Consider the following 23195-nt stretch of genomic DNA (forward strand, 5'->3'; position numbering starts at 1 on the left):
TATGTGCGAGGAGTTTCTGACTATAAGGTAGACAGCGTTAACACACAGTATGTGCGAGGAGTTTCTGACTATAAGGTAGACAGCGTTAACACACAGTATGTGCGAGGAGTTTCTGACTATCAGGTAGACAGCGTTAACACACAGTATGTGCGATGAAGCACTGCTATGTATAATAACGACTGTAAGACAGACTAGGGCTTCATATGTGTTCGTTTAAAAAGAACCAAACCCAGGTTTTGTTCCACTTTAATATTACATGGCATTGGTATGGTGCGAAGGGGAGGGGTATATATAGCTTTTTATCCGTAATCAGTGGCTGGCGACCAACCACTCAATAACCGCTACTAGACGCCATCTTGATTCGATGGTCTCTAACGGTAACGCAGATTCCTGCGTACTAATGATACATGTTCCTGCTCATGGAATGCTTACGTCACGTTACGTCCGACATACACGAGCCCACAACTAATGGACTATCTGCACACGGGATCCCTAATGAAAGTGCTCACGCATGACCTTGTGTCACCTTTGCGCTCCTGGCACGATGCCGTTGATGTAGACAAACAATTTTGCTAAGCCCTGAGATGAACTTTTCTGTAGGTAACATTTAGCTGTACTTCAGGGGAATGGAAACCTTCGGTCGTTTCTGCTTGTAATATTTTCTTTCTCTGCAGTCTTATGTCGTTTCTGCTTGTAATATTTTCTATCTCTGCAGTCTTATGTCGTTTTTGCTTGTAATATTTTCTTTCTCTGCAGTCTTATGTCGTTTCTACTTGTAATATTTTCTATCTCTGCAGTCTTATGTCGTTTTGGCCTAAACCTTTGGCTGTGTAGTTGTTGACCATCATACACATGCTCCTGTTGTTGTCTAGATGCTAATTGACCTTGCTTTATTAATTGTTTCTAAGGTAACAACAATATCGTACGAAGAGATATGAAGCTGATAGAAAGTGATTTAATTTTTGTCGCTAGTTGATGATGTCCATTGTTTTCATGAATGTACAAAAGTTGAACAGGTATAACCTTTAGCTGACATTATTTACTTTATGGTCAGAACAAAACTGTTGGAACAAAAGTTTACTTCCTGTTTGTATGACTGTTGTGATATATGCTGTATAGCATGTTCACGTGTTGGCAGACCTACTAGGACTGTTGTGATATATGCTGTATAGAATGTTCACGTGTTGTCAGACCTACTATGACTTTTGTGATAAATGCTGTATAGCATGTTCACGTGATGTCAGACCTACTATGACTGTCGTGATATATGCTGTATAGCATGTTCACGTGTTGTCAGACCTACTATGACTTTTGTGATATATGCTGTATAGCATGTTCACGTGTCGCCCGACCTCCATTATGCTATCCCCCGTGCACCACAGATGGGGAAGATTAAAGGTTAAAGGACTTATCAAACAAGTTGGGCATTGAGGAAAGCAAATACAAAAGTAATACTAAAACGGTCTCTATGGTAACTCTTTTATCTCCCAAATCGTGCTTGGTTCCTTAGCCCTAGTTACTACAAGGATCACATTAGAAATGTGTCTGTACTGATTTATCCTGGCAAAACATGGTGGTGGCCTTGTCCAGCTTTACAAGTATTAGCACTTACTACCTGAACTATACTGACCGGACCTGACGACAAAAAATACTTTGTTATCGACGATAATGATGGTAATTCTATATTACTTAAATTTGAAATTAGATAATAAATAAGTCAGTTTTTTCAAAAAAGCACACAAAATATACCTCGTTTGGCCACGTTGGTGAAAATAGCAAATTTTGTACAAAATAATAGTTACAAATTATCTTCGGTTTGTTTAAGGTTTTTGCTATAAAGAGGTCCATTCAAGGGCTTTTTGCAAGAAGTATGAGAAATGTGTTATTTAATGTATATTTATGTTTTCAGATACGAACCCATTGAACATTTTGATAATTAATCCTTGTTGTGTATTTTATATTACGTAAAAACCATCACAGACTTGTTTCTTATTGGATTTATGTCAAATAAAAGATTATATAAATTTATAATATCCTATTCTCAGTAACAATTACAGATGATACATGTTTAAAATGTTTTATATAGTTCACATATACATGTGTCTACCTAGACAGAACTCCACGTACAGTGAGCCAATGACAAGCGATGGTACGATACAAATGATTTAAGATTAGAGCAATGTTTCATTTCATTACCACCGATTAAGTATATACACTCTCGTTAAAGTACACTTCACGACATTCCAACAGGATAAATTAAAAAAAAATGGGGTCAAATTTATGTAGCAAATTAGTAAGAAAGGCATATAACGCGCTGAATCAGATGCTGGTGATCGTTAGTGAGTCAGTATTCACGTACCTACCAAAAATACTTACCTTATCCACATAAAGGTGTTATGGTAAGGTTTACACGTATGATCGATTTGGTGTAATGGAAAAATAAAACAATTTTACATTATCATTTACATTGGGTTGCGATACCACGGATGTTAACGGAAATACAAAACACTTAACAACTCCAGATTTAGTTGTTGTTCAGTGTAGAGACGCTTCTTCTTTACATTTGTGTCCTTATTATTATTTAACTTCTAACAATTAAGCAGACATTATCTTTAATTGTAATATGTTTTCCTGAGGAAAGCGTTAGTTATAAGAGAAACTTTTGTCGAGTTTAGTCAATGATTATTGGCACGCACTGTCTGTGCCGGAACTTCCGTGTATGGCTGAAGAAGAAGCTAGTCCGCTATATGATAAATTAATGCTATGCACCTCTCGGCCGTGCATCCTCTATAAATAGATTCGATGATATACTAACGTGGGCAATGCCTCCTGCTGTTGTATGTTTGAATGCCGACATGCACGTGCAATAAAATTTCAGGGAAACTGATTATGAGTAACCAAAATATGAAATTAAAAAGAATTTATCCGACCAGGGCGGTTTACCTGCCCGTCCCTATAACGTTAGTTAGGAAAGCTATTTAGTTATCTGCGGTATACGTATGTAAGCATAGCCAACAACCAACTGTCGAATTGGAGAATATTCATTAAAAATAGAACAAAAATAATGTACCTAATGAAAGGTGCTGTTAGTAACAGCAATAATCATACAATAATACTGTTGATTGGTGTAATAACATTTTATATAAATTAACCATTGAAAAACAGTAAATAACAGTGTGCTAAATCAGGGCAATGTGTTAACCAAACCAAACTGTTTTAAACTGGGGTGAAAAAAAATAATAACTTAGATAACTGAAGATCTGAACTTAAAAACATGCTGTCTCTTGTTGTCCCCGGTCTAAATATCAACAAAAGGTACAATGCTGTCTCTTGTTGTCCCCGGTCTAAATATCAACAAAAGGTACAATTGTATATGAATGTTTTACGATATGGTAATGGGAATATTAATTTACATATCTAATGTATGTAATGGGAATATTAATTTACATATCTAATGTATGTAATGGGAATTCATTTTTTATCTTTTGTTACTCAGATATTGCGATAATAAAGTGTATACCATAACTTCAGATAGATACAAACTACGAGACATGCTGTCGGTTGTCGTGCCCGGTCTAAACAACAACAACAACGACGACAACATGAATGCTACCCTATATGATAATGGGAATATTAAATAACATTTTTATCTTTTGTTAAGTAGATATTTCTAGACAGACGAAAATAAGAATAGATAAACATCTTTATGAAATAAGAGAAGACCACGTTTTGTTAATTTGGTAATGTTTGGAGTTCGTATAGATGATCAAGTGTTGTAGCATATCATTGTTTCATAAGTATAAATAACTATCAACACGTGTTATAACCAAAGCTGTATTGGTCAAACTAATGGAACTGGTTACAATACATAATAATGTCATAACTATAATTAGAAATGTCGTTGTCGTTATTTAGTACAGTTCTTTACTGTAAAAATATCTCTGTAAAAATATGGGGGTGTAGATAAGTTATAACGTCATAACAGTTATCGGGTTGACATTCGATTTTTTTTTATTCAAAAAATATATTTAGAGGAAAAATTTGATAAAAAGTTAATAAATAAATAAATAAATGAATAAAAGGAAACAAATAAACATCAGCAAAAAAAGTAAACACACTATGAACCCTCAAAACAAGGACACAGGTGGTCCAGAAATGTCTCTCTCACAAAATGTGTAACACATTATGAGGTCTCCCGTTAAATCTAGAAAATAATGTATGTAACAAACTTCGTAAACGTACAATGAAATGACGTGTCTATAGTTTTTGTTTGTGCTGTGTTTGTGCTGTGAATCGAGTTGTGTGCGAGAGCGTGTACGAGACAAGTGACTGTTATGATAAATGTATACAACAGAACTGACACCGCGTCACTAAGTGTATCTGTCCTATCGTCCGTCTGACACCGCGTCACTAAGTTTATTTGTACTATAGTCCGTCTGACATCGCGTCACTAAGTGCATATGTCATATCGTCCGTCTTCATTATCCAAAGGTTCTGCTGTGCGTACACGTCTATCATGCAGAGAAGATTTGTGTATGGTGACCTGAATCCCAAGCTGACACCGCGTCACTAAGTGTATATGTCGTATTGTCCGTCTGACACCGCGTCACTAAGTGTATTTGTACTATCGTCCGTCTGATACCGCGTCATTACTATCGTCCGTCTGATACCGCGTAATTACTATCGTCCGTCTGACACCGCGTCGTCACTAAGTGTATCTGTACTATCGTCCGTCTGACACCGCGTCCCTAAGTGTATCTGTACTATCGTCCGTCTGGCACCGCGTCACTAAGTGTATCTGTACTATCTGCCGTCTGACACCGCGTCACTAAGTGTATTTGTACTATAGTCCATCTGACATCGCGTCACTTAGTGTATATGTCATATAGTCCGTCTTCATTATTCAAAGGTTCTGCTGTCCGTACACGTCTATCATGCAGAGAAGATTTGTGTATGGTGACCTGAATCCCAAGCAATCCTCACTAATTGGAAGTCACATACTAAAGTCTGATTTTGCTATTACGTCAGCGAATATGATAAAAAAAAAGTGGCACGTGTCTATTTAAAGCTGAAAGCGATAGAATGAAAATGTTTGGAGCAATACCAGATACGTATCACATAACATGCGCGGGTTTTTATTGTAGGAAAGCACTGTTAGAGCAACACGTATGTGTACACATATTGATGTAGGCTAAAAGTATCATCTTGTTTCGAAACCCGGAATTTTGCTGCCGTTGTAATCTTGAAAATCTAAATTACTTTATTATACATTGTTACATAATGGCTAACATAGTGCTGACCAGGCGTTACACCTTAAGCCGAATCCTTGCCGATCCTATTACCTACCTGTGGGAACCCCGTCTGGCTATTGGAAGAGAAAGAGGTAAATATAGGAAGAGAAAACGGGAGATAAACACACTGTTGGAGAGATGAGATCACGTTACGCATGTTCATTTTAGGCACCGTCTTGAAAGTTTGCCAGTGGTGGCAGCAAAAGAGCGCTACAAAACTCTCACAAGTATTATAACGTAAATGAAATTTACTTATTGGAGGAAAATTGATTGTTATGCTTACTTTGAGGAAATAGTGGTCTTCAGTAGGTTATGTATCTATTTCTGATATTGACGCACATTCTTGTGTTCTTACGTGTACCAATGTGAGTCACATCACTCGGGATGAACGCTACGGCGGCTGGCAAACAGGTTGTTTGTGTTGTATAATTATACCCAGTACCGTTCCGTTCGGTCCATATCTGTGTCCGAGATGGCCAATAATCTATGTTGCACTAGACCTGCTGTGTTATAAGTACACATGTTCCACATATAACATTGATAACTCATTGGACATAACGTTGCATTACCGAAACATTTGGTTCTGACCATATTAAATGTAGACCTCCCTTTGATAAGATATTAAATTGAATCGATATTTTACTTCCTCATCGAGTCATCTCATTTATCCCCCAGATCATAGGAGTGAAGAAACACCAGATTCATTTTCCTCGTCTTATTATATATAGAATCTGTTTACTGTGGAATAAGGTTTTATCATACCTTTTATTCGGAATTTACTTGGCAGAAAACATGTTCACTTTATTTTTGATCATTTGTGACCTAAGTTTTGTCCTGCAGCGAGCAGGAAACATATCCACACAACGCCTCACTTTAAGGTATTATGTAGGGTTCATACGATTTGTTTCTACTTGATGCTTTAGTTTTCATTTTGAGGAATTGAATGGGGGCTTACGATGGTACTATGGCGTCCGTAGATGGTTGCAAAAAACAGAATGTATCTTTTAATTAGTATTGCAGCAATAAGCAATTCACATTAAGTAAGGAAATACGTCATTTAGATTAGGTATAAACATCCCACGTGCACATCCTATGTCTGTTCTTTACTTGCCTGAACTAAAGACTGGTTGAGCCAAAACATGTGATTTTACTGAAGACCTCTTTTAGTAGTAACAGGCCCCCAGATAAGAACAGGCAGACAGAGTCTTTGATTGGCAGTGGCCTGGCTACACAATGCAAAAAAACATAACTTCCTCTTTCTGTACACCCGTTTGTTTCAAGGTCAGCGTCCATGGCCACGAAACCATGTTTTCACGACACAAATAGTATTGGCTAAGCTAACGGCGTCGACCACTCTGTGGATGAAGAGATGACAAGGACCGATGGCTTACAGATTTTCTGGTCTAAACATCGTCGGCAAAATGTGTAATGATTCGTTACTTAGCCTAGAGCATCTTACGATATCTCGCAGTATTACATTGATTAGGATATGTGATTGTGAGACTATGAAAATAGATCCTGCAGTGCAGGGGATTAACCACTACATATAATCTGAATAGTTTATTGCGTGTGGACTAAATACTTAATGCTCTTTGATACACATTCCTTTATCAGAAAATACTACAATTCTATGAGCGTTACATCTTTGTGATACTGTAGTAATGAAAGACAATCTTCTATATGATAATACAATGAATTCGCGTATCACACTGAAGTAGACCACTGGCGCTTTACTGATGAATGGAACCGTTACATGAAAGCGAATGGAATGTTATATGACGTTATATAAACTGAGTCATACCTTTATCAATGTACCACGAAACATTGCGTGGTTCGACTGTGGTCACAGTTGGGGGTTTCCATGATGCTGTACCTCAGTGTTTACTGGTATTCCTGTGTACAGTAGGACAGGTATTGCGTTACTTGGGGATAATAGGTCAGTGCTCTGCTGGTGATGGTAGGTTGGCAAATCTGATTGGAGACACGTGTTCCTGTGTACCGACACAATATAGATTGGGTAATTGTTAATACCGTAGCACAAACTAAATGGTGACTTCCCATAAGTACACAGTTACACTCAGTTTATGATGATCTACATACGCTGCAGAACCAAATCTCGTGTGACGTTGTTTGACGTTGTTAACCAAGTCTCTTGTGACAAAGCGCCACTTGTCACTCTAAAATTGTTTTTTGTTGGTTAACAGAACTTTAGGAAGCATTCGTATTAAGATGCTTTATAAATGTTTGAAATACTGGGATGACTTTAAGACAAACAGACGCGAAAGCATATTTTCATTATCGAAAGTCAAAGAATCAAGGCTGTTGTGCTGGTGTTATACCTACTTTCAGATGTCTACATCATAAGTACGTATCTCTGCGTGGAACAGTAAATGTGTACTGATGTATAGGTAGCAACGGTTAAATACCTTATCTCTTTAGTCTTCACCGCTTATTATGTCTGCGGATAACGATCGGTCTGGTCGGGTTATATAATCATAAGTACTTGTAGTTGAAGACCTACAAATGTAATATAGAATAAGGAACAAATATGCACAAACTGTAGTTATTTATCTTGATGTTTATAAAAGAGTGTTACAGGTGATAGTAATAGCTTAGATAATACGCTAATCATTCCTTCAAGTTGATGTCATTTACAACGTCAACACATTCGCTGATATATCATGGTTCAAGGTGTCATTGTGTTGTGCAAGCTTTTTTTTTTTAAAATGTTTCTCTTAAATTACTCCAGCTTCTTGAAAAATGTAGAAGTCGTCACTGTTCTACTAAAACAAAGACACGCCAAACTGAAAACCAATCTCACATAATCGACATTCTGGTGGTCTTTGTAATTTTATCTTCCTAATAAAGTACATCGTCTTCCCTTTTGAATGTACATTCTCTGCAGTATTGTATTGCATGTCACACTGGACAATCGAGTTCTTACCTTTGATTAGTTGTAATATATTACAAACAAACTTGACAAAATCAACAGCAAACGTATGTAATCGAACTACACACTATACCAGCATGTTGTGCTCCTCTTAAACATAGATGGCTCCTCATGAACCCCAGGCTTCAGCCATATCTATTTTACATTATATAACGTACTTCCTAACTTTCGTATGTTTTATATAAACATTTCGTTAAAGTTCGATATCCCTAACCTATACAGCCTGACCTTCTCTCCTGATGGACATAGGAAGGCTGTTGCCCCGACCATCCACAGGGCTTATAGGAGAAATTATCGCGATAAGTATCTGCTCAATGAATAACCGTTAGTTCTAGTGCACACCGCATGTTCCTGAAAATATAAAGCAGTCGGTCCATGTTCGTTGATCCTATCGTAAGAAGTAAAGAACATTTTGTAAATACTTTGACAACGCCTCTATCTACACAAATACTTGTATCGATTACCCAGGACTCCACATAGCTTGTAAAATTGTTTAAAATTGCGAGTGTCCGGTATTGGGAGATATTGCTGACGTCTGTGATCTTAACTGTTGTTTGATGTGTAGACCATTTAGAGGATGACTTTGCGCTACGAGAGCTACAAGACAAGAGAGGTACTAGTTTGGCATGCTTCAAGTAATAATGAAACTGTACATTTTCGAAATTACCACGGTATAGTGGGTTTAACAGCACTTTTAGTGTATTTTACCCTAATTATGTACTTTAACATGTTAGCATCCTATGTCAGTGTTTTGCCTACTAAGAAGTTAAACATGATAAACTCCTCTCTCTCTTTCTCTCTCGTTTGCTCCATCCCTTCCACATCTACACACGCTCTCTCTCTGTATACACAAATTTTATAAAATATAGAAGCAATCGGTAAGGAATTTTGCATATCAAAGTGATAAATGTCAAAAGAACTTTATGTTAAACTAGCCACAAGTTTGGCATTTGCATGGGAGTCAAACCGAAACTGTTCGCCTGGGCACAAAAATGGCAAAGCTTTTATGTACACGCAATAGACATTTCAAAAGTGCAGAAATAGGACCACCTCTAGGCCTCATTGTCGGAACTATATGCCTAACACACGCCAAGTTTCATCCCAGGTAAGATAAAGACAGATAGATTCATTTCTCCTGATAACCTAGAACACGACCCCCGCCCTCTGGCGTACATGCTAACGGTCAGCACCAGAGATTGTTTTCTAACATCGTGTTGCCGGAAGCTTGTATTGTATTGTTACTGAGAAAAAGATACATTCTTCCTCGAGTTTAGGAAAGCTTCCAACATGTAGCATTTCGAGTTGTGTGTCGGTCGGACGTATTACTGTCAGATTGTATATTCTCATTTGCTGGAATGTGATTTTACGACACCGTCGTGACTCTACTTCCGGTAGCCTCCCTAGCTGAAGTGTTTGTCAGCTCCGTCTACACGGGGGTCAGGCTATGGCCAATATCCGGGTCTTTCCCTGCAGGAGAAGCAGTGAACCCGTTGTAAAGATAAGGGTAAGTGGTACTGATATTTCGGGATTATCTTTCGATGGTGAAAACTCTTATTATGAATTTTAAGAGAAAACATTGAAACTGAGATAAGGCCCGGGCCTTTTGAAGTGATATAATTATACCATAATTAGGAAAATATGAATATGGGAAAGTGACGTGTTCATAGGGGTGTGACGTCACGAACTGCACTGTCGTTTTATTGCATTCTTTGGATCCGTCACCGGTTTATTTTAATATTTTCATAGTCAATTGTGTTGGCTAGGACGAGTCTTTTTCTCAATCAGGTTGATCGGCTCCGAGGGATAGTATGTGGTGAAGGAATGTTAGCGAGGAAAGGTGTATTTTCCGTCAAGAAGTGTTACTAGGAAGTGCAAATGTGTTAGGTAAGGGATTGTGTCGCCTCAGCATTTTGACAAATCGCAGATACAATTGTTTTATGTTTTCTTTCCTTCAAAACATTTAATTTAGCATATGTATATTAACCCTAAACATTTTAATCTTACACAGGTCATTTACGTTTAAACAAGTATATATTTATCTAGTATACTTTAATTAACACTCTTTTTCACTGAATGTGTGGAAATACATAATTTAATATAAGCAAATATGCATTCTGTGATGTTCAGTATATGGCCTAAAGTCATCTTCAGAGAAGGAGCACACATAAATCAGTCAGAACCAGGAAAATGTTTCGTGTATTTTGGTGTTAGTCTTTTTATCCACACCAGATCCCTTGTAGTTAGTAGTTCACCTTGACGTCCGGCCAGTGTGGCTGTTATTGAGGTACAGAGGTGTAAATGTACCTGTTTACCCGGTACATCACCTGTCAATGTACCTGTTTACCCGGTACATCACCTGTCAATGTACCTGTTTACCCGGTACATCACCTGTCAATGTACCTGTTTACCCGGTACATCACCTGTCAATGTACCTGTTTACCCGGTACATCACCTGTCAATGTACCTGTTTACCCGGTACATCACCTGTCAATGTACCTGTTTACCCGGTACATCACCTGTCAACGTACCTGTATACCCGGTACATCACCTGGCAATGTACCTGTTTACCCGGTACATCACCTGTCAATGTACCTGTTTACCCGTACAGTCGGTACAGCACCTGTCAATGTACCTGTAAGTCGGTACAGCACCTGTCAATGTACCTGTACAGTCGGTACATCACCTGTCAATGTACCTGTACAGTCGATACATCACCTGTCAGTGTACCTGTACAGTCGGTACAGCACCTGTCAATGTACCTGTACAGTCGGTACATCACCTGTCAATGTACCTGTGCAGTCGGTACATCACTTGTCAATGTACCTGTACAGTCGATACATCACCTATCTATGTACCTCTTTACCCGGTACATCACCTAGCTGAACATTCGGTACATCACCTGTCAATGTACCTGTACAGTCGGTACATCACCTGCCAATGTACTTGTACAGTCGGTACAGCACCTGCCAATGTACCTGTACAGTGGATACAGCACCTGTCAATATCCCTGTTTACCCGGTACATCCCCTAGCTGAACATTCGGTACATAACCTGTCAATGTACCTGAACAGTCGGTACATCACCTATCAATGTACCTGTTTACCCGATACATCACCTGGCAATGTACCTGTTTACCCGATACATCACCTGGCAATGTACCTGTTTACCCGGTACATCCCCTGTCAATATACCTGTATAGTCGTTACAGCACCTGTCAATGTACCTGTACAGTCGGTACATCACCTGTCAATATACCTGTATAGTCGGTACAGCACCTGTCAATGTACCTGTACAGTCGATACAGCACCTGTCAATATACCTGTTTACCCGGTACATCACCTGTCAATGTACCTGTTTACCCGGTACATCCCCTGTCAATGTACTTGTACAGTCGGTACAGCACCTGTCAATGTACCCGTACAGTCGATACAGCACCTGTCAATGTATCTGTTTACCCTGTACATCACCTGTCAATGTACCTGTATAGTCGGTACATCACCTGTCAATGTACCTGTACAGTCGATACAGCACCTGTCAATGTATCTGTTTACCCGGTACATCACCTGTCAATGTACCTGTTTACCCGGTACATCACCTGTCAATGTACCTGTATAGTCGGTACATCACCTGTCAGCTTTATTGTTAGCGTGTTAACTCTCTGTAATAATCAGTGGAAGTTTTACCACGTCTATGTCTTTAAGTAACCACCAGCAGGATTATAAGAGAAAACTTGTCAGAGTTTTGTGACCCCCTACCCAAAACGCTTCGTTTCACATTTTCCTCTTATCCCAGTATCATTAATATTTCCATAAATGCCAACAAAAAGCGGTCCAATACTTACATTCACATTATATCTGTTTCAAGACAATGATTGAATTTTCTGCTGCAAGTGAATATTTTTTACTTCTAAAACATATTTTGAAGGTTCAACTGACGGAACAGCCCGGAAAATATAATATTATATCTAACCAAGTAGCCTGTAGATAACGATATGGCTTTGTTTACTAACCAGTGTGGTTATCATAATTCTAAATTATTAATATCTCAACTTCAAAACAGCGTTTTTAGTCCTGCTACCTGGTACATCTACAAAACCTTCACCTAAAGCCCCACACAAACAGCGTTTTAGTCCGGCTACCTGGTACATCTAGAAAACCTTCACCTAAAGCTCCACTCAAACAGCGTTTTAGTCCTGCTACATGGTACATGTACAAAACCTTCACCTAAACCTCCACACAAACAGCGTTTTAGTCCTGCTCCCTGGTACATCTACAAAACCTTCACATAACGATCCACACAAAAAGCGTTTTAGTCCTGCTACCTGGTACATCTACAAAACCTTCACATAAAGATCCACACAAAAAGCGTTTTAGTCCTGATACCTGGTACATCTACAAAACCTTCACCTAAAGCTCCACACAAACAGCGTTTTAGTCCTGCTACCTAGTACATGTACAAAACCTTCACCTAAAGCTCCACACAAACAGCGTTTTAGTCCTGCTACCTGGTACATGTACAAAACCTTCACCTAAAGCTCCACACAAACAGCTTTTTAGTCCTGCTACCTGGTACATGTACAAAACCTTCACCTAAAGCTCCACACAAACAGCGTTTTAGTCCGGCTACCTGGTACATGTAGAAAACCTTCACCTAAAGCTCCACACAAACAGCGTTTTAGTCCTGCTACCTGGTACATGTACAAAACCTTCACCTAAAGCTCCACACAAACAGCGTTTTAGTACCCCTGTGATTTAACCATTGACAACACCTTAACCAAAACAGCATCTTAATTGTTTGGGTGTAAAACTATGCACCAAATGCATAAACAAAACGTTTAACCTAAAATGTCAAAAAAGACAGCGTCTTAGTTCCTCTGTTGTTAATCCCTAAACCTGGTATATAAATAAAACCCACTCCAAAATCGTGTCTTAGTCCCTCTGTTGTTAATCCCTAAACCTGGTATATAATTAAAACCCACTCCTAAATCGTGTCTTAGTCCCTTTGTTGTTAATCCCTAAACCTGGTATATAATTAAAACCCACTCCAAAATCGTGTCTTAGTCCCTCTGTTGTTAATCCCTAAACCTGGTATATAATTAAAACCCACTCCTAAATCGTGTCTTAGTCCCTTTGTTGTTAATCCCTAAACCTGGTATATAATTAAAACCCACTCCAAAATCGTGTCTTAGTCCCTCTGTTGTTAATCCCTAAACCTGGTATATAATTAAAACCCAACGAACAGCACCTTAGTCCCTCGATACAGAAATCTCCGACACCCCAAACGAACAACACCTCAGTCCCCCAATACAGAAATCTCCAACACCCCAAACGAACAGCACCTTAGTCCCTCAATACAGAAATCTCCAACACCACAAACGAACAGCACCTCAGTCCCTCGACACAGAAATCTCCAACACCCCAAACGAACAGCACCTTAGTCCATCGACACAGAAATCTCCAACACCCCAAATGAACAGCACCTTAGTCCCTCAACACAGAAATCTCCAACACCCAAAACGAACAGCGCCTTAGTCCCTCAATACAGAAATCTCCAACACCCCAAACGAACAGTACCTTAGTCCATCAATACAGAAATCTCCAACACCCCAAACGAACAGCACCTTAGTCCCTCGTCACAGAAATCTCCAACACCCCAAACGAACAGCACCTTAGTCTCTAGATACAGAAATCTTCAACACTCCAAACGAACAGCACCTTACTTTTTTCGGATTTAAACTTTGCTCAAGGTCCATCACCAAAATCTTTAACCCAAAGTCCTTAACGAACAGTGCCTTGGTTCTTCGTTATTAAACAATGTACCAGGTACGTCATGAGAAATTTAACCTTTACCTCAACAATCAACATATCATACCATCAGGGGTTAGACCAAGTGTCATGTTAATCACCAAACGTTCTATTCTGTCTACTTTTTGTCTGCAATAAGTTACTGGCTTTCGTGTTTTACATCAACATATATTGAGCTACAGTTAGTTAGGCACGTTGACATGATACTAGGATCATATCACTGCTCTGCTTTCTCGTCATTCAAGAAGTAGTGACGTGTACGTACAGGCAAAGGTGAATCGTCTATCAGCCCTCTCAAACAGAATGTAATTATCGAAGCACTTAGGTTCGGAACGGTGTTGTAGGTATGCTGTACGACGTAGGAAGGTGGTGTACGCGTGGGTGAAAGTGTTTCTCCCTCACAGAGCCCCCTCCCACATAGCCAGAACTCAGGAGTTGGGCAATTATCAGTAGACGGGCATTCCATCATAACCTGCTGCTGTGTACTCAAAATAAACATCAGGCAGGAATGTTTCCCTCGCGTGCATGTCTGTTGTGTGTGGACCAGGACTATGGTATACCGGTGCCTACACTGTACCGTACACTGAACACTGTTATAACATTACCGCCTTTCAGTATATAAATGTTCAAATGTATTTAGTATATGGTTATATATAGAGTCGTTTACTTACAGCAAAATATATCATTACTGAATGCACCGAACAATAGCTGAAGAACATATAAGTATAAACGTGTTCATTTGCTAGCAGATTTAATCTGAATGATTTAAAGCTAAGAGTGATTCGCGTAGTTGCAATCTGAAAAAGGGAATGCTTGTTAGAACATGATTTCAAAACAGCACAACACTATCATTTAAAGGAATTGATAGCTGATTGGTTTTGGTCGTTTCAGTAAATTAACCATATATTTCAAACCTATAACTACATTTCAATATTTCGAATATCTATGACGCTATATCAAAACATGACATATACGAGATTTGAAATAATTGGACATTGTATAGAATATTCGTACCTATCGCCCAACACACGAAACGGCTTGGTTTGTACGCATATATAATAATCGGTTGCCATGGCGACAGTGTTCATAATAGAAACCGCCAGAACAATGCTTCCCCGGGCCTGATACGTAATAATTCGGGAGAGACATGTAAGACGCGAGGTTATCGTAGGTATGACACCGATGACTCTACCGTACAGATCGCTGAGAATAGATACTCTCATCTTACGTATTTTATGTTCTATGTAGATCCCCATTGTGATATTGTGGTACATGATCATCAAGTCCTGGTGGGGCACTATTAAGGATTTCGGGGTACCAGCGGAAATAATCTTACAAAGTCACTTCAAATATCAGACATTTTATAAAAAGGCGTATCGCTTTCATCAATATATGCCAAACTCCATCTACAATCTCCAGATTTGTTAAAACTATACAAAGCCCATAGTTTGAGTACTGTACCCAACTTTTACTGAACATGACAATTATTAACTCCCGGTTTGTAGGAGGCATGAGCTAAAGCATAAACCTGCTGGACAGAAAAAGTTTAGGTCCAAGTCTAGAACAGATTTGACAAGAAAATGTAAACCCCAAATCTGCAAAGAATCAAAGATATTCCAGCGACAACGTTTAACTAGTATTGACTTGTCGGAACATCGTTCACATTGGTAGATTTGAACTTGAGTTTTGTAAATTAGTATCGAGGTAACACCTCTAAGATTACGGAAACTCTTCTTTTATGTTTTTATCTTTTTGTTTCAGGTTTTTTCGAACACTCCCGCAGAGGGTGAACTCCAACGAGGGGATATTTTTCTCGAGATTAACACGAGGGACGCTGCAGGCTTTACACACAAACAGGCTCTAGACCAGATCAAGTTTGGGGGGGGACAGATCGACCTCCTCATAGAAAGGTGTGTGCTGAAGTGAGAGGAAATAAATCGAGCTTGTCAAACGAAAATCTAACATATAGTGGCAGGTTAAATCAACACAGTAAAATAATCCTTACATACTTCAAATTGTCGTGTATTACAACAGCGCAGTTTTCATTTTTTAATCATCAGGCCAAAACATCCAAATAAGAAATACAGTCTCGATAAAAAAAGAACATTCTGGTAAATTAAAACTGCAGACCTGGATGTATAAACAGCAATGCGTCTAAGATAGAGTCCATGTCGCGTCAATACTTAATCTGTTTTCACTACTAGGCAGCTGCCTTGCTTTCGATATTACTATCTACCACAGCAACGGGGAGAAACCTCAACATGTGCATGACAGATGTAAAGAAACTTACATACCACGGCCATGGTAAATAACTGTCTTACGGTTGTACAGCAACTGACATACCACGGCCATGGTAGATAGCTTTCTTACGGTTGTAAAGCAACTGAAATACCACGGCCATGGTAGATAGCTGTCTTACGATTGTACAGCAACTGACATACCACGGCCATGATAGATAGCTGTCTTACCGTTGTAAAGCAACTGACATACCACGGCCATGGTAGATAGCTGTCTTACCGTTGTAAAGTAACTGACATACACGGCCATGGTAGATAACTGTCTTACGGTTGTAAAGCAACTGACATACCACGGCCATGATAGATAGCTGTCTTACCGTTGTAAAGCAACTGACATACCACGGCCATAGTATATAGCTGTCTTACGGTTGTAAAGCAACTGACATACCACGGTCATGGTAGATAGCTGTCTTACGGTTGTAAAGCAACTGACATACCACGGCTATGGTAGATAGCTGTCTTACGGTTGTAAAGTAACTGACATACCACGGCCATGGTAGATAGCCGTCTTACGGTTGTAAAGCAACTGACATACCACGGCCATGGTAGATAGCTCTGTTACGGTTGGCATGGTATTTCACGGAATGCCCGAATAACATTATTCCTGATAGTGGTGCATTTTGGTATGTAAGGAGTAATAATTTCGTCATCCACAGAGTTCTATGCATATTTCAAACAAAAGTCACTAAGTCGAAACCCAAAACTACTACAAGTTATGAATATTAACCTCAAGTAATAACTAAACAAACTACTTTATACCAGTAACTTACGTCATACCCCATAAGTCATCCATTAGCACACACTGTCCATAAGTCATAGTAACGATTGGAGATACACTCCGGTAATAATAATAATATACAACATGTATATAGCGCCATATATAGTTTGTAAAATTACTCTAAAGCGCTTCAAAGTGACGGTGACGTCTATCATTAACCCTAGCTTTGATTAAAAGAGTAATTCCTATATAAAGTAACTGTATGGCAATAAGTAGTAATTGGTTTAAAATATAAGTTTGTTTAATAAATGACTTATTAAAAATAAGGTGACAAACCTGATTTGAAAGCCTAATTTGTCATAGTTACAATATTATAATTAAAATCCTATCTAAGTAAGAGATTAACCCATTTTAACTACTGATATTCCATTTTATGTATATATATATTGTGTATTTGATCCTGGTTTTTGCCAGGATATAAATTACAGTGAAAATATGATTTCAAGGTATCAGACTTGTTGGATGACAGACAGCCTGCTTCAATGATCTTCCCATTCATGTTGTTCATGCCTAAGATAATCTCCCATTCATAGTGAGCTATGTGTATATGGAGGGGGAATAATGATGATATCCCATTCATAGTGAGCTATGTTTATATGGTTGGGGAATGATGATAATCTCCCATTCATAGTGAGCTATGTGTATATGGTGGGGGAATGATGATAATATCCCATTCACAGTGAGCTATGTGTATATGGAGAATGATGATAATCTCCAATTCATATTGAGCTATGTTTATATGGAGGGGGAATGATGATTATCTCCCATTCATAGTGAGCTATGTGTATATGGGGGGGGAATGATGATAATATCCCATTCACAGTGAGCTATGTGTATATGGAGGATGATGATAATCTCCAATTCATATTGAGCTATGTTTATATGGAGGGGGAATGATGATTATCTCCCATTCATAGTGAGCTATGTGTATATGGGGGGAGAATTATGATAATCTCCCATTCATAGTGAGCTATCTGTATATGGAGTGGGAATGATGATAATATCCCATTCATAATGAGCTATGTGGACATGGAGGAGGAATAATGATAATATCCCATTCATAGTGAGCTATGTGCATATGGAGGGGGAATAATGATAATATCCCCCTAATAGTGAGCTATGTGTACATGGAGGGGGAATAATGATAATATCCCATTCATAGTGAGCTATATTATATGGAGGGGGAATGATGATACTCTCCTATTGAATGATGATAATCTCCCATTCATAGTGAGCTATGTTTATATGGAGGGGGGATGATCATAATCTCACATTCATAGTGAGCTATGTGTACATGGAGGGGGAATAATGATAATATCCCATTCATAGTGAGCTATATTATATGGAGGGGGAATGATGATACTCTCCTATTCATAATGAGCTATGTTTATATGGAGGGGGAGTGATGATAATATCCCATTCATAGTGAGCTTTGTTTATATGTAGGGGGAATGATGATAATCTCCCATTCATAGTGAGCTATATGTATATGGAGGGGGAATGATGATAATATTCCATTCATAGTGAGCTATGTTTATATGGAGGGGGAATAATGATAATCTCCCATTCATAGGGAGCTATGTTTATATGGAGGGGGGATGATCATAATCTCACATTCATAGTGAGCTATGTGTACATGGAGGGGGAATAATGATAATCTCCCATTCATAGGGAGCTATGTTTATATGGAGGGGGGATGATCATAATCTCACATTCATAGTGAGCTATGTGTACATGGAGGGGGAATGGCGATAATATCCCATTCATAATGAGCTATGTGTACATGGAGGAGGAATAATGATAATATCCCATTCATAGTGAGCTATATTATATGGAGGGGGAATGATGATACTCTCCTATTGAATGATGATAATCTCCCATTCATAGTGAGCTATGTGTATATGGAGGGAGAATAATGATAATATCCCATTCATAGTGAGCTATGTTTATATGGTTGGGGAATGATGATAATCTCACATTCATAGTGAGCTATGTGTACATGGAGGGGGAATGGTGATAATATCCCATTCATAATGAGCTATGTGGACATGGAGGAGGAATAATGATAATATCCCATTCATAGTGAGCTATGTGTACATGGAGGGGGAATAATGATAATCTCCCATTCATAGGGAGCTATGTGTATATGGAGGGGGAATGATAATAATCTCCCATTCATAGTGAGCTATGTTTATATGGTTGGGGAATGATGATAATCTCCCATTCATAGTGAGCTATGTTTATATGGAGGGGGGATGATGATAATCTCACATTCATAGTGAGCTATGTGTACATGGAGGGGGAATGGTGATAATATCCCATTCATAATGAGCTATGTGTACATGGAGGAGGAATAATGATAATATCCCATTCATAGTGAGCTATGTGTACATGGANATTATATGGAGGGGGAATGATGATACTCTCCTATTCATAATGAGCTATGTTTATATGGAGGGGGAGTGATGATAATATCCCATTCATAGTGAGCTATGTGTACATGGAGGGGGAATCATGATAATCTCCCATTCATAGTGAGCTGTATTATATGGAGGGGGAATGATGATAATATCCCATTCATAGTGAGCTATGTTTATATGGAGGGGGAATGATGACCAATACGTCCTGTTCGTTTCACGAGAGCATGTTATTGAGTAACCGTTTGCTAGTGCTGGTACAATCTGTTATAACACATGATTTGATCGAGTAATCAATAATCTTGCATATATTAATATTTTTCGCATCATCCAGATTCATCATATAATCTGTTGTTTAATTCTTTGTTGTGTGGTACAGACCGGCTACACCAAACATCAACCCTCTTCATCCTCAAAGTCCAACACGAGCTCCGTCTAACCTACCAGCTGTTTTACCGGGAGCGGTGAGTATTCCGCACGGTATGACAGATACTGTATAAAGACTATAATAATGATATTGGTATCGGATTGATATATTTATTAAATACTTCAATAACAACATACCTACTTATTTTCGTCATTTGATTTCCTTCGTTATTTATAAATGTCGATCGTTTTGTCATCCTTTATCTTGGCGTGTTTTCCTATGTTTTCCATTCCTTTCTTCGTTATAAAGAAAATTCATTCAGTGTTATGCAGTTTTATCCCTGGGCGTTATATTTCGTTGATTTTTTCTTATACGCTTAGAATTTGATTGTTTCACCTGTAGCTCTGTCGTCTTGTTGTTGTTTTTTCTCCGAGTTCTGTTTTATTTTCTCTTTGCGTACTTTTGTGGCTTAACGTTTCTTATAATTCTTGACGTCACCTCATTCTTCTCGTTTCTTCATTATTTAGTAATTCCCTTTGATGTTACGTGTTACCTCGTTGGCTAATTTCGTCTAGGTTTAGTGATGTAATATGTTACCGTTTCATTATTTTATTACTTTGCTCTCAACATTAAATGTTGTCATATATCTTCGTGAATTTCGTTTTCCTTTTTTTTCTTCCTAAAAAAACAGTTTTTATCATTCTCTTATATTTTCGTTTGTTTCTTTTTTTTTCTCGGATATTATCGTTACGGTATTCAGTACTTTTCTCTGTGTTTCTTCTTTTTTTCTGTTGTTTCCTTATTATATTTATTTCATACCCTACCCTCAGAGGAAAATGACAAAACCTAACCGTTAGTGCAATACGAATCATTTCCTTGTGTTAAAAACAATATTATACTTATTTGTCCGGAATTATTGACAAAACTAAATTGCAATTCTTATGTTTTCAACAGATCCAGATTCCTATAAAGAAGCGGCCAGATCCGGTGTACGCAGCCCCCAGCATGCATCCACCACAGAACACGTCCGGACACCAACCCAAAAAGATCACACTCAACACGTTTGGAGGTGGTACTACTAGTTTTGGTGCCAGTTACGGTAAGCCCCCGGCGAAGACCGGGTGGTCCCCGCAACAATCCCCTTCCTCCTCCCAACAGCAGTACTCCCCTCAACCTAATATGATGGTGCGTGTCCAGGATAGTCTTGATAGTGCTTTGTCACCCAGGTCTTTCTCCTCATACCAACAGCCCGTTCAACACCAAGCTCCTCCTCCAATGCGCCAGTTCAGTGCCGGACCATCCTATCCCTCCCCAGGTTTGACGTCGACACAGGCAGAACTGCAGGACCAGCAGCCAAGTTATATCCGGTCTAGTGACCCCGTCCCCGAGGAGGATTTCTCATATATCCCTGTTTCACAGAGGAAGCAGACATTTTCTTCTAAACCTGCACCACCACCACGTAAGTACTTCCTCCATAGCTTAAACCATACATGCATACGATGGTGCTAGGTTTGTAAAAATGTTCTATTGCAAACATTAACAGCTGTGTTTAACGATGTCTCCAATCTAAAAAAAGTGCTCCGTTTTGAAACAAAGTACTCATCTGACCCTCAAAAGTCAGTTGCCTAGTTTCTTTAATCTTGTTACGATGCTATAACGTTGATGAACGTGTATAGGTCCCTCTTTCTGTAAACGTCCATCGTCTGCGCCGTCCTCTGTTGTAACGACGTCCAGGTTACTGTGTAACTCGTAGTTCTGTCAATAATATCCCTTCATACCTGGCCTATAGTCTACCTACTCGTCCCTTGCTATTCGCTATAATTCCATTCCTACCCTTCGCTACCATTTGAATCCTTAATGCTGCAGTGGTTTGGTTTGTTGTTAGATGCCTGGTGGGTTTGTATTATATGCCTTGAATATGCGTAGTTTTACTAGAAAAATCAAGTAGTAATTATGATGTTGGTTGATTTGTTATTTTTGATGCATTCCTTTGGATATAACAGAGGACATGCGCTATAATAATGGCAACAACGAGTTCCAAGAGGTTGGAGAAGAGGAGGAAGATAATTATCCAACAGCTCCAGTTTGGGAACGACGAAAAATGTTTGGTCAGGCCGCACAGCCTCAGAAAGGTGACCCAGTAGAATAGTACAGCACAGTCTATTCCACAACGTATCGGCTACAATTCGTCCCGCTTCTTCTCAAACACCAATAAATGCAACCATGATCTTCAATTAAAAACTAATTTAGGCGAAAAGTATTTTAACTATTATTTTGTGTATACTGAATAACGGCTTTTAATCAACAGTTCTATATCACTATATTGACGCATTAAGCTATCTAATAACTTATGATTGAACCGATGGTTGAAGACTGTAATTGGTTGTATTTTTGTGTTTTCCTTGTGAACTGCGCACAGGGTCGTGGCGAATGATGCTATACTAAGCAGGCAGTGTTTGTCGTGCGTTTAGACGTTAGCAAGCTGCAGACAACAGTTCTTATTTTGTAGCTCTTTAACAACTGTAGATATGCACAGGTAGATTATAATAAAGGTTGGATCTTCTGTAGGTACCGAATAAAACCGTATGCTGCTTAGAAATATTGTTTTGCACATTAAACAATGAAATATAATACCATCAAGAGCAAATACATCGGTGTTAACATTTCAATGCTACCGAGTAAAGTGTGCATAATTCAACGATCAATGGTAAACAGTTCAATGTTAACATGTCAAAAAATAAACAATTCAAAGCTAACATGTCAAAACGTAAACAATTCAATGTTAACTGGGCGAACAGCTTACCAAATAGAAACAGAGTTAAGTTCTAACATGACCTGGAGCTCACAATATAAAGACAAGTAAATGAAGTCAATTTTACCATTTCTAAAGTAAATATCCAAATGTTAAATAACTCATTCCTTGTGAGCCCGATAAAGGGTAAATAATTCAGTTTGCACATTATGAAAAGTAATAATTCAATAAAAATGAGGTCAAGAGTTAATAATGTAATACTAACTAGATAATACGGGACAAGTCACCGTCAACCATGACAAGAGTAGATATACATCATTGCCTGTGGAATTTCAGAAATAATTAGCATTAAGTTACAACCAGGTCAAAAGTTAACATTAAGTTACAACCAGGTCAAAAGTTAACATCAAGTTACAACCAGATCAAAAGTTAATATGAAGTTACAACAAGGTCAAAAGTTAACATCAAGTTACAACCAGATCAAAAGTTAATATTAAGTTACAACCAGGTCAAAAGTTAACATTAAGTTACAACCAGGT

At 38.5% G+C, this 23195-nt stretch overlaps 1 protein-coding gene across 6 annotated transcripts in view; it reads left to right on the forward strand.

Annotated features, from left to right (window-relative positions):
• LOC110454680 (extensin-1-like) overlaps nucleotides 1-23195 on the forward strand; it is a 43479-nt gene that overhangs the window by 9792 nt on the left and 10492 nt on the right. For 4 of the 6 annotated variants that reach the window (XM_021504321.1, XM_021504323.1, XM_021504324.1 and 1 more), the window contains exons 3-6: nucleotides 15807-15955; nucleotides 19917-20001; nucleotides 20859-21363; nucleotides 21908-22036. In XM_021504321.1, coding sequence (XP_021359996.1) covers nucleotides 15807-15955; nucleotides 19917-20001; nucleotides 20859-21363; nucleotides 21908-22036 — 868 coding nt within the window. Of the gene's footprint in view, nucleotides 1-9633; nucleotides 9746-15806; nucleotides 15956-19916; nucleotides 20002-20858; nucleotides 21364-21907; nucleotides 22037-23195 lie in introns of those variants that run through there. The other 2 variants (XM_021504325.1, XM_021504326.1) reach the window with 2 other exon arrangements.

This window comes from Mizuhopecten yessoensis, unplaced genomic scaffold (genome assembly GCF_002113885.1).
Source record: "Mizuhopecten yessoensis strain PY_sf001 unplaced genomic scaffold, ASM211388v2 scaffold8015, whole genome shotgun sequence".
Classification (NCBI taxonomy): domain Eukaryota; kingdom Metazoa; phylum Mollusca; class Bivalvia; order Pectinida; family Pectinidae; genus Mizuhopecten; species Mizuhopecten yessoensis.